Consider the following 13,359-nt stretch of genomic DNA (forward strand, 5'->3'; position numbering starts at 1 on the left):
AGTTCAGATGACACTTAGACATCTTGGGTCGTCAACGGTTCGATTCTTGTATGATCTATGTTTCGACTATTTTTATGTCACTAGACAACACATCTTATTTTCGTAATGAAGTTGGATAATTGGTCGTGGTAATGCTGTCGAAATCCTAAATTAATACTCCAACTAGCCTCTCCATCGTAATGTTTCAACAGACACTCATATACATATATGAATACATATATGTGGATCAGATCCCGCTAGCAACACCTCACATCTCCGAAATCATCAGAGCAGATTTTTAAATCGGCTGAATCTTGACAAACCGACCACAGATTTGGTGCTTAAACAACTAACTTCTCGCCTCAAAACATCCTAAAATTACTTTCTGTGACTTAACAACAGTAGTATTTCGAAAGTTTCATCTTCCAGTTGTGTGATTTCTCCTCAGCCATTGTTTCCTTTTGCTGGTGCAAAAATGCATTCTGGGATATTTGGCTGTCCCAAGTACAGACAAGTCACCTCCGATGCATCCCCGGTAAAATGGGCGGAGCCACATCCGGGCATTAGGACCGTGCTTGGCTCGATGTGAACTTTGAATTGGAACAGTACTTGGGCTGAGACTGATGACGTTTCACAAGTCCACGAGTTCACAAGTGCAGAGAAGTACGCATGTTGAGAAAGACACGATCACTTGTTGGAAATCCTCTTTATGGGTTGTTGCATCTCCTGCCCACCTGTTGTGATAGTTTTAATGTCGGCACACAGACAACATGTTATCTCATCACTTCGACTTTCTATCTCATAATTTCGACCATGGGGATATTTTTATTTTCACATCTAACTTTCAATTTTTGTAAAAAAAAATATACATATATATTTATTTTTCTTTCTTTTTTTTGCTGGCGGATTCGCGGGCCACATAAAATGACGTGGCGTGATCCGGCCCGCGGGCCATATGTTTGACACCCCTGCATTAGAGTCAAAGGTTTTTACCAGGGGAATCCTGGATATCTCTTTTTTTAACTCCATATATCAGAAAATATCGTCAATAGCCATAAAAAGTATTTTTTTCACCATCTCTTTAGAAAGAAAGTATTAAATAAATAAGCTTATGAAAGATATATAAACAAACCCCTCTGTAAAAACCTTCAAAAATATAGATAAAAACACAGACCTAAATGTGTATTTTGGATGTTTTCTTTACAATAGTCTGAAAGAAGACCGAGCCCAAAATCTCAAAATTGACCAGTGCATGAAAAACAATATTTTTGCCTATAGGGAGTCTCCCATAAAGGAAGATTTTTTTTTTTACACACACTGGGTCTTGTTTTCATAGTTTTGGCCAAAACTCCTGCTGGGTATTACAGGATTTTACTCACTAGTTTCACTGCTGGAATTTGGGAACATGGCAACGTCGGTAGCCACGGCTTCACAATAGAGCCAAAAGGAACAGGCATCTAAAAAGGGCAATACTATGTCATATACCGGGCTTTGCTATTTACCCTCTCAGCATTGAGAAAGGATTTTCAGCTTCTGTTGAGCCAATATCTCAGGAAAATGATGACTGATCCTGTGTCTCATTCGGTCCAGTAGCTACAATATCCATAACTACGCATAGCCTGGTCCACCTTTCTACTCACTTAAAAATAAGTAATTACTGTCGTCACATTGTTTACTTTAGGGATGTCACAAGGGCCAATACTTGGGCACAACAAATACAAGGGCATCAACTCCTGCCAACATTCTGAAAACGTACCGTAGGGATCAGCGCTCATGACTTTTCTGTGACCACATTTACATGTGGTCACCTCAATAAAGTTGTGTTAGATTTTAATATCTGGCAGGAATCAAAGTCATTTGCTTGTGAAGACGGGACGCAAAACAAGTAACAGAGACAAGCTCTAAAAACACTTAATAAAAAAACCCAAAAGTCACCATCACTGCAATATCCTCATCAAACACCATATCTTGAGTTGGGAGAACCTCATTAAATTCACTGTCTGGTTTCTAAAATGTTACATGCCTCCACTTATTGATTTTATTAAACAAAGCGCTCAAAGCAGCAGACACACCAGATCTGCTTCAAGAGGTGTTTGTGTCATTTCACAAAGGTCAAGCTCTTTGAGCAAATCTACATTCTCTGTGAAGGCAGCACTCGTGGAATGCTCTGCCATCACACATACGCACAGAAAACACATACAAAACATTCAAACATATTAAGGAATGGCTTGTTGCCAATCAGCCGTGCGAGCATTGAAGTACTGTCTGTCCTGCCTGCTTGTTTAGCCGATATGTGCATTTGTCTTGTTCAGTGTTGCTATTTTCCATGTTGCTGTGTCTGTTGTGTGCCTCAGTGTTATCTGTGCTTGTACTGTAGGTGGGTTTGTTCTGCCTGACGCATGCTGCAGCCTGTTATTTCTGCTCGAGTGTCTTATGTACACTTTTCTTTTGCTTATATGTGTATTGGTTTTGTCCATACGTTACTGTCGGCTTATCTATGAATTTGAATTCCATTTTTATTTGAAGTTTTGTAATTGTAGGCTGCCTTCAAACATCTGGCCGGGGACAGCAGATGAGAACTAGCCTCTCTGGCTAACTCTGCTCACTTACAGTTTGACTGTTGATTGGGGTGCATTGTCCCTGCTAAATAAACAAACACATAAATAACATTTGTAATGGGGCCTCAACACTTCAACTACCTTAATCTCAACAAAGTTTAAAGTCTACTGCAAGTAGAAGAAAAGGCTGTTTTTAATACAAAATGCTTTAAATTATATTTTGAGGCTCCTTTTACAGTGTCATGAATGTGGAGTGCGTATTCTTGATTTGTATTGGTTCACCTTGGACATTAGGAGTGCTGACAACTCAATTCACCTCGCACACAGCAAAAAAAACTAAAATACTGAGCCACAACTGGTGTCAATGATTAAAAATGCAATATAATAATAAAATGAGTAACGATGCCAGAGGCTCTATTAATCCCAGTGGTGTGGAGTTGGCTATCATCAGAGGGTCTACAACAGTCACTACACTGTATATACAGTTTACATAAACTAAATAACTTATCACTTGTGATTGACAGTAAATGAAGTGTCAGCCAAAAGAAAATCAGGCAAACATCCATTGTGTCCCTGATTACGTCACGAGCTGGGCTACTTTAACTTCAACCCAGCTACCGCTCATCTATTACTATTACATTCGAGTCACACAACTGTGTATGCAAATTTCTGAAAACCTTGCATGTTTGAAAACCCCAAAAGGTTGTTTGACAATACAGTCAGTTGCACACAAAAAAAGATTTTCTGAAGTTGTGACTGTACAGTTTATCATAATACTGTCCGCTGGAAATGACATGACGTCCTCCCTCACATGCAGAATGGGAACGTCAATAACGTGGTTCACATTGTACAAATGGAGTATCTGATGCTATCTGATGAGGAAGAAGCACAGATTGGGGGGCTACTCTGAGTCGGCTCTCAGTGGAAAGTACCAGAAAACAGGTCGCCTTGTTATATCATCAGCCAATCATGAGGTCCTTAAACTGTATAATATGAAGAAAGATGATACCCCATGTTTAGCATGTGTAGCAAACATCCACACAAACAGAAGTGGACAATAAGAAAGCAATCGGTTGCTTCCATCCTCTGTTCCTCTGCATACCTGCGGCAGAATGCACGTCTCTGTGGCAACCACAGCGCAGACAGAACGGGTAGCAACAGCGTGTCATTCCTGCCGACGCGTCTCACTCCGGATGCCGGAGCATCTCCCATCATCACCGGCGTCCGACAGCGGTCCCCTAACCACCACGACACGGACAAACTAACGAGGGGAACGCAACAACTAGAATGTGACGGACCATCTCCCACCTGAACCCCCCAAATAACGGGTTATGTGGGAGATGTTTCCCAAATCGGAAGCGTGTCCTACCTGTGTTCTGCTGTTCCAGGCGGGAGAGGAGGAGGAGGAGGAGCAGGCGCAGCAGGATGAAGATAGATGCCGCATTTAGATGATCAGGAGATAGCGGAAAGAGCGCTGTATATATAGCAGGGACGTAGTGGTGCGCCCTCGTTCAGTCAGGACACAGGTCCCGACACTTTGCGCACGGTTACTGGTGGCGCACAGCTTCTCCTACATGCGGGTGAAGGGCACAATTGTTGCACAACATTATCAATTGAATCTTCTTTTTTTTAAGTTAAATTACTTTTAGGCTTTTCCATCTACCACCTCCCTGCTTTACATTTGAGACTAATGTCATCCTTTTCATAATATTGTCCTGTGGAGATGCCACAAAGGTGCATTCACATGCCTTTTAATGACAGCCATGATGGTAAACAAATAAAGGCCCCCTTACCTGCGGTTTGTGTGTCATGTAAGCCCTCGTGTCAACATTTGAAACTTTGTTGTGATTAGCTTGACTAACGGCATGTGCGTTTAATGTTAATGTGTTAATGCTTGCTTGTTTCCGCTTTTCTCAACAATAAACTTCAAGCCAAACAACTTCAGTACCTTTGACATTACAGAGAGCAAGTTCTTCTTCTAATATTGGCCTGCTCAATTAATCGGCCAGCCTCCAATGTGTATAGTGCAAGAAAAGCTAAATGGTCTGCCATTTTTTATTCATGAAATCATGGTAACATATAAGGTCACATCATGTGGGTCCCTGCTCATAAAGATATAATAGTTTAAGTAAATATTGAACTTTCAAAAAGACAAAAGGAATAGGGTACAGTGCAGTTTGTAGGGAAATACACCAAGTCATCTGAGCTTGAGTGTTTTTTCCCTCCACTGCATCGTTCCTTTGAATTGAAATATAAATGTTTTGTAAATTCAAGATGCCACAAATAGCTATACCTGCATGACATTGGGTAGCAGGTTAATTCCTTTGAGATCACAGATCTACAGCCCAAATAACAAAACACCGAATTCTTTCCCCCACCCTCTCACCTATTGTGCTTCCTTGTTTGAGGTTGTATTTACTGCTGTCATTCTGCAGTGGGCAACACGCAGAGCGCTGAAAACTGATTTACTGGCAGAGATTTAGATTTTTTCCATTACGCAGCAGCACACATGTTGCCAGGGTGGGTTGGCTGGAAACAGTTCTTATTGGCGTTTGTATATTCTTGAAAGCACACCTCTCTTTATCCTGCACTGTGGCACAACTTTTGTTCTTGGCCAACTGTCACTGCAGCACACTGTAATTAGTTTTGTTGTGCATTATTAGAGTTAGTTGACAAGGGTCATGTTCACTTCACCCATGCTGCATTCTGTGAAGTCTCTCAGCAGATGGGTCGCTGACCTGCTCTCTTACCCAGGCCGAAGAGTGCAGAGGCACAAATGGAGCAGCAGGAGCAGATGGGAGCGAGACGGATGAGAGGAGGATGAGACAAGAGACTGTGTGCTTAATATTTAACCAGTGAAGCAGCATGCTGCTCCGCCCAGAAGGGGGGACACTGATTATAGAGATGGTGGAATTCACATGTGGAAAGTAAAGTACTCTACTATACCCACATTATGAAGTGGCACCTCAAGTGTTGGAGACTTCACACTTTTAATCCACAATGTTTCCAGTGAAAATACTGTACTTGGTTCAAAATTTCCCTCGAAATTTTCCCAATACCGGAGCCTCATGCTCGTTTATACCGTGATACAGTAGGTATTCCTTTCATATTTCTGGATGTATAAGGTCATTGTTGACAATGTTGCAAATCATTAAGCAGGACTTCACTGTGTAAATAGTATTTTGATATGATTTTTGCATCAATGTGCTAAAGTCCTTTTATTTGGCAGTTATTGGCATCACTCGATCAACAAACAACAGACTTTCTGTCTGGCTATTTTCTATGTCAACACTTGCTAAATCATTTTTTAAAAGTAGCATAATTGTACACCAATAAGTGTCAATACTTTGATATAAAACCATGTACAGTGTGCCACGTTAAGGCACTTTATATAACTATCATCCAGCTGTGAGAAAAACACGCTGAGTTGGCACTCTTTTTTGACCACTTTTTACTGCCAATACTTTCTACCTTAATTTAAATACATTTTTCAACTGGTAACTTTTACCTGGAGTATTTTATGTATTGTATTGACTCAGGCCAAGGACTCTCAAGGACTGAAGTACTTTTTCTTTCAAATTTGTGTGCACTGAATGCACTAATAAAATAGCCACAAATGAGCTGGTACTTATCTGGTGTATTCATGGTTAACTGTTTTTTGGGTTAGGGCTAAGAAACTGAGAACTGAGAAGCAGTTTAATGTACTTTGCTGGTGCTAATGGTACAGCAGCCTGCAGCGAGCAAATATTTAAGAACATTATTTGGATAACATAAGATCCATTGTGTATTTACACATTTCATTTGAATGCAAATTAGCAGTACATTTTAAGTATGGTGTAAAAGTATGGAGAAAAGAGGTTGTGCAGCAGCGACTCCAATTGAGAGTTACCGCAACTGTCAACAGGCAGATCTCCCTCTTGACCCCTTCATTAGCACACACACACACACACACACACACACACACACACACACACACACACACACACACACACACACACACACACACACACACACACACACACACACACACACACACACACACACACACACACACACACACACACACACACACACACACACACACACACACACACACACACACACACGGGAACCTGGTTTCACAGACAGATTACCACCATGCTTGTGGACGTCAGCACCCGATAAACATCCCTGGAGATTGAAGTCGGCCTATTGCTGTGTTTAATCCTCAACAGTCAAACCTCAACGTCACCCACGCTAGTAGAGAATGATGTTATATTCATGACAACATGGAATCTAGTGACATTATTAACTATACTTTTTAAAGACACACCTCTGTATTCTTGTCTACAGTCAAAGGATTTGTCGACAGTTTTGAAGATATAAGTGGATCCCTCGCTAGAATTTAAAAGTAGGACGAAGGCATCTTTTAAAAATGGAGCTTGTTGGATGATGAATTCCTCTTTCCATGGCCAGTTACTGAGTCAGAACATATGAAACGGTAGCTTTCCATCCCTTAAACCTGAAACTAGACAGAGCAGCAGCGTGTATGATTAGGACACTATTAGTTGACATGAAGAATCCTCAGGTCACATATAATAAGATAGTAACCATGAAAACAATTCTCAAAAATGCCTTTAGTTAGAGAAAATATACCGTCACATGGTAGTATGTTTTTATTCCACTTCTTCAGTGATGGAGTAATTGGATTTGTCAGAAAACTATAACAAATACAAAAACTAGATATAGTGCATCCTTCTACAGGCAGGTGGCCTCATCTGTACCAGTAAACCACAACTCTTCTTCTGATAACAGCTTCTTCATCAACATTCATTTTGAGAAAGCAAGTCTCAATTCTTTAAAAAAAGAAAAAACAGGGCGTCACCTCTCCTGTACTGCACACATTTTCTTAAAGGAATAGTTTGATATTTTAGGAAAAACACTCCCTTTCTAGCCAAGAGTAAGAGGAGAAGATTAATACCTCTCTGTGGATTTTATTATCTTTGTACAGAGCCAGGTTAACCGTTTCCCAGTTTCACAACTTTGCTAAGCTAACCATTTGCTAAGCTAACCGTTCGCTACAGAGTTCTAATAAAGGAAGAGACGTGAGAGTGGCATCAATCTTCTTATCTAACTCTTGGCAACAAGGCGAATAATTGTACTGAACCAATTTTGTAAAACTATTAATTTTCACCATATTTTATTGCTGCTGAAGCCATTTTTTAATCCCCTTTGTTTGACTTGTTCTCTAACCTTGCACTCAGTGAAAGTACCAGGAAAAGAAAGGCAAACTAAATGTTCCATATCTGCAGCTAAGTCACAGACACAATGCGTCTCTTCTTGTCATTCAGAGGTTTAGTGAGAAGGAAAAAAAAAAAAAAAGAATGTCGATTCACCTTTGATTTATTCCATTTGTCACTTAAAATAGTACATTATCCATTTGTTGCTCTTTTTAATAGAGAACTCTTTTGTCCTTGAGGTACAGCAGCCCGAAAATCCATTTCACCTTTTAAACGCCTTTACAATTGTCAGAGGATTCCCAATGCAATGAGCAGCAGGTTTATCTGTTCAATTCTAAATTGTGTGTAAGCACAACCGGACAAATTGGTTCCCGATGATGAGCCAGAGCAATGATTATTCTGGACAAAGCTCACCTCAAATAAGCCTTGAACAGAAGTAGCTTGCATCATTTTGTAACATAAGCATAATAAAGACAAAAACATACATGGGTTTACAGCTAGACAGTTTAGACAGTTCCGTGAAGTCCAAGAAGAAATGTTGAAACATGACTGAAAAGAAGTCTGCAGTAAAAAACTAAACGTTGGCATTTCTTCCTGGGTGGTTTGATGTCAGGTTTTCCTTCTATCACACTTACACATCTATCCAGCGGGTCTATTAAGCTGTTATGTATAAACAATCGTTCTGTTTTTTTAAGTGTGTCCACTTTCTCGTGTAAAAATGATGATAGTGCATCTCTTCTCTGTCCAGAATGATAAAACCCAGCAACACGCTGTTCTGTCTTAGAAACTGTCACCAGGCCGTACCAGAGAAAGAACAGTTCTGTAAGTCTCGGGTAAATACGATGATGAGTTCGAGCTTTCATCACATCTTGAAATGCATTGAAACAAATCAAAATATCAAGACACTCATTTCGTGCCTTAAGTCGTCTTAAGACATTTCAAGACGTGGCTGATAGTGACTCAATGAATTAAAACGTGTGAACTTGACAGACAAACCTGCTCTGCATCAGGATTTCAGAAAATAATGTCAAACACCAACGGGACTATTTGTGGAATTTAACTGGTAAAAAAAGTCATTCAGGGAACCTGTGAGTCATCTGAGACAAATGTTCCTAAAGATGGCTCCTCTGGATTTAGGCCTCGGCAGATGTTGGAAGAACTCGCACAAACAGGGTTTTGGTGTCTAGCGATTTTACCGATGAATCAGCTGGCAGCTCTGAAAAACAAAAACAAACAGTTACAAAGTATGTTTATTTCTATCTAGTCAGCTAAAATTAGGTTGTGGAAAAACATTTAAGCAATCACAACAGATCAGAGTTAAAAAAAAAAAAAAACTGCAAAGATCTCAAGATGCTCACATTGGGAGGTTAGTTTAGTTTATTTAAATGAGATAATTGAAAAAATAGGATCCAAAAGAAAACTCTGGAAAGGCACGAAGGAATGTGCTGTAAAGTTTCCATCCATACTACAGAACTTTATCACATTGTGCCATTATATCACAGCCACTTCTGTTCTTCTGGAAACCACTTTTCCTCTCAGTGACCCGTTACATGATGAAGGTAAAAACCATCAATCAGATTTTCCTCTCGCTGTATTATTGGCCCTAAATCAGTTTAAAAGTCTTCAAAGTGGACGCTATAGTATCCGCCATCTTTTCATCTTACCCTGGGTGAGGTCCTGGTCCAGGTAGAGTTTAAGCAGTCTGCTGCGGAGCCCGAACACCTTGGCAGCCTCAGACAGCAGGCCTGAGTAGTGGAGCGCATTCTGACCCACTGGATTCACCAGCAGGAGGGTGCCCACCTCTCCGGTCTGGCATTCTGCGGGAGATAGGAAGAGTGTTGAAGAGAAGTAAACCAGACAGACTTACTTCCTTTACAAATCAAGACAAGCTTGGCTTGAAGTCCTGTAAAGGTAACAAGCCTGAGCCAAAGCCACGGGACAAACAAGACAGAGAGAGAGAGACGGAGGGGAGGAATGATAGATCAACAAGAGAGACAGACTGATCAATAGGTAGATGGAGGGTCAGAGGGGCGAGGGGGAAATGTTTGAGTGTGAATTACTTAAAATGGAAGCATAAGATGGATTATGGTACACTTTCGTCAGTAAAGTGAACATACAATGAGTGTGTATAATAAACAAAAGAACAAAGCACAGTTTCTATTCACTGTACAGATTATGAGTTTATACACAAAACGTAGAATTAACATATCAAATATGATGTATTAGTATAGTTTAAAATACCCAACAGTATAGAAAGTAGTTAAAGGAATGGTTGGACAATCTGGGGAAAACATGCATTTGCTTTCATGTTAGTCTGGTAAATATGAAGTTACAGCCAGAGACTGGTTAGCTTAGCTAAGTAGAAAGACAGAAAACGATACAACCGCTCTGCTCACAGGGAAAGATGGTCTGCCTACCAGCACCCTTCTAAAGCTCATTTATCTTGCTCATCACTTGCTGAATCAAATTTTTTTTTTTTAAACAACCCAAAAAAACAAAGTGTTACAACAACAATTGCGGTTTAATGGGGGATTATGTGTTGGACACTTTCTTTTCAGAAATAGCGAGGCTAAAATTGTCAGCAGGCTAAATTCATTGTTGGTTTTGTTCTGCCCAGGGGATCGGTTGATTATTATTAAAAAGATGAATGACTGACTTCAGTTGTGCATGGCTATATGTACCGTGTGTGTGTGTGTTTCTCACCAGCTGGCTGTGCGTTGCAGAGCAGCAAGTTAACGTAAGGACACAGGAGGGTGTCGGTGGTGGGGGCTTGGCCAGGAGAGGAAGAGCCTGAAGTCACTGACAATGTTTTCCCACTCAAAGCCTGAAGGTCCATTTTCCTAGTCAACTCTGCAATGAACACACAAATGCACACAAAAGTACACCATCAGTTGGAAGAAGCTAGAAACGTTTGTATTTGGTTTCCTTTTCCTTCTCATGATGCCAAATAAACTAAACTGAAAAAAAGTAGCCACACATTTTAGTTACACACACACACAAACCCTGCAGCAACCGATGCTCTCAACATGCATGGGCACTTCCATAATAATATCATATAGGCATTAGGACAATTATAAATATTGTGTGGGGTAATAGGAGATGACAGATGTTTCAACCGTAACAGTGATTCGCTGCATTTATATCTTTCTAAGGGTCCAAAACCAGTTCTCACCAGTCCCGACGTTGAAGAATCTGAGTTGGGCGTTATTGGTTCCAAAGATGCTGCCGCACACTTTCTTCAACTTGTCCAAGTCTAGTCTGTTATCGCCTTTCGGGTTCTCCAACAGCACCACCCCCTCTGAACAAGGAATGAGTCAGCCAGGACTACAGGATTATTGACATAGCTAAACAGAGTGAACATACAGAGTGAACATACAGAGTGAACATACAGAGTGAAATGCTAAATAACCGAGGATGGAGCAACTTCTATCGACAGTTTAACTGTTGCATATTCTCTTGTTTAATCTTGTCTGGCTGGAAGAACAGACTTGCTTTTTGGCCTTCCAATGTGCTACCTTGTTCTTTGTTGTTGACCTTCACCCTGACGTTCACATAGGTGCAAGCTGGTCCATTTAAAAGAGCCCGAGGGGCTGAAGATCCCTTTACTATGGTTAACTCCAGGTCTGAGCCCTTCAGCTGCAGGAAAGGGAAAAAAGAGCATGACAAAGACATACTGACTTTTTGTGTTCTTTAAACTAAAAATCGAATGACGACTTATAACACAACTACATTCAGACAATGGTGATATGGGAATCACTAAGCAGACCATTTTTTTTAACAATATTCCTGCTTGCCCTGAGGTGTCATTTCATACCTGAGTCTTTTCCTCTATGATGACGCTGGCGGTCTTGGGGATGGGGAAGGGCAGCAGTGGAGCCTTGGTGGTAGCCAGGATGAAGTCAGTGTGAGCCTGGATCACAGAACCCAAGTACTGCCCCTCTGGCTGGCAGCGGTAGTACACAGTTATCTCATCTGATGGCACCAAATGGCCCTGTGAGACAAGGCGGTTGAGTGACAGGTAGTGGGTTTTTAATATGTAAACGAATACAAAGTACAGTATCATTCAGAACATAAGTAAGGATGTTTGTTTGAGAAAAAGGGCTAAAAGACAACAGGAACCACTAGTGAGTGAATAGGTTTAAAGTATCGCTTGAATAACTCTTCAAACAACGATGCAGAATAATAGAAGAATCTGTTATCGGATTTTAAAAAATGATTGCAGAGGATGCAAAAAATCCCAATTTTATGACAAGTAATTCTCTTCAAAGCTTTTTTCTCTTCTATAAGAAAATAAAATCTGTAAGAAACAATTACAAAGAAGGAAGTAATGGGGGGGGGGGGGGTTACCACAATGAAAAGGCGGCCAAAAGAAGAGAAGGAGGGGATTAAAAAACGCAAAAAACAGACAGTGTAGGACCAAATAAAGGGAGGGGGAACAAGGGGAGCTTTTTCATTGGACGAAAGCCTGTCTATTTTGGCATTGTGTGCCGACAGCTTCCTCCAACCTTGACACATTCAAACACATTGATCTCATTCTAATCTTCAGTGTGCAGCCCCTGCACGTGTATGCACAGCCCTACACGCATACATTGACTGTATAGCACACGTACACACACAAGTATGTGGCTCAAGGGCAGAGGAATAACGTTAGCTAGATACAGAGAAGCAGTCAATCAATGGAGGAAGGTTCATAGGCTTTTCCTGCCAAGTCAAGGTACTGACCCTACCCTGAAGGAGTTAGTACAGTGTGTGAGAGTGTTTGTGTGTGTCAAGTCACAGAACTACAGCTATCTCCAGTTCTCCAGTCAAGTCCAATAACGAAAAGGAACCGCTGACTTCCGTTTCTCAACCCTGCGTATGTTAACACACAAACACCCACGCAAACACTGATTAAAACACGCATGCACACCCACAAACTACAACCAAACATGTCAAAGAATTGCTCAAAATTAATTCCCATCGCAGGGGTGGAAAATTCTTAACAGATCTCAGTTTGAAATAACTGGAGGAATTTAGCCTGGCCGGGAGCCAGAGCACACCACTGCTATAGGGGGACGGAAAAAACAGTTTGTTGCTTGTGAAAACAAGAGGCTGTTGGCTAATCCGTCTTTACTCCCCAGACCACTTCAAAGCTCCAACATTAGAATCTGAAAGGGGCCAGACTGTAATTAAGCTTCCATTAAGCCTGCCTTATGATGGAGAAACTTCTAACTGTGACGCTGCAGTGGAAAGATTTGAAAACTGCCCTGACAGAATTAGCATGGGACATAAAGAGGAAATAATAATAATAATAAAATGTATTTATAGAGCGCTTTCACAGACAAAGAAATCACAAAGTGCTTTAACAGAGCAGAAATTTAAAAGCATAAAAAACACAATGTGACCATAGGGTCAATAAATGACATACACAGAGAACAAAAAAAGAAAAAAGGGGTAGCACGTAACAAATGTAACAAAATGATACAGCACATTTCTTTATGCTTGGTCTACATTGTGAGGCTGCAACCACCGATAACTTTGATTATTACAATCAATTCATAGTTTATAAAATGTCAGAACAGAGTGACAAATGTCCACCGCAGCGGCTTGCTTAGTTGTCTTGC

The 13,359-nt window shown here is 40.7% G+C and overlaps 1 protein-coding gene across 1 annotated transcript in view; it reads right to left on the reverse strand.

The window, feature by feature from the left end:
* Window positions 1-7,901: 7,901 nt before the first annotated feature.
* The window catches only part of iars1 (isoleucyl-tRNA synthetase 1), a 44,344-nt gene continuing 38,886 nt past the window's right edge, over window positions 7,902-13,359 (reverse strand). The window contains exons 28-33 of the mRNA XM_079266483.1: window positions 11,571-11,747; window positions 11,272-11,392; window positions 10,929-11,054; window positions 10,460-10,606; window positions 9,421-9,573; window positions 7,902-8,972 (exon numbers count right to left, since the gene is read on the reverse strand). Coding sequence (XP_079122609.1) covers window positions 8,890-8,972; window positions 9,421-9,573; window positions 10,460-10,606; window positions 10,929-11,054; window positions 11,272-11,392; window positions 11,571-11,747 — 807 coding nt within the window. The 3' untranslated portion in view covers window positions 7,902-8,889. The remainder of the gene's footprint in view (window positions 8,973-9,420; window positions 9,574-10,459; window positions 10,607-10,928; window positions 11,055-11,271; window positions 11,393-11,570; window positions 11,748-13,359) is intronic.

The sequence above is a fragment of the Melanostigma gelatinosum genome (genome assembly GCF_949748355.1).
Source record: "Melanostigma gelatinosum genome assembly, chromosome: 3".
NCBI classification, from domain to species: Eukaryota; Metazoa; Chordata; class Actinopteri; order Perciformes; family Zoarcidae; genus Melanostigma; species Melanostigma gelatinosum.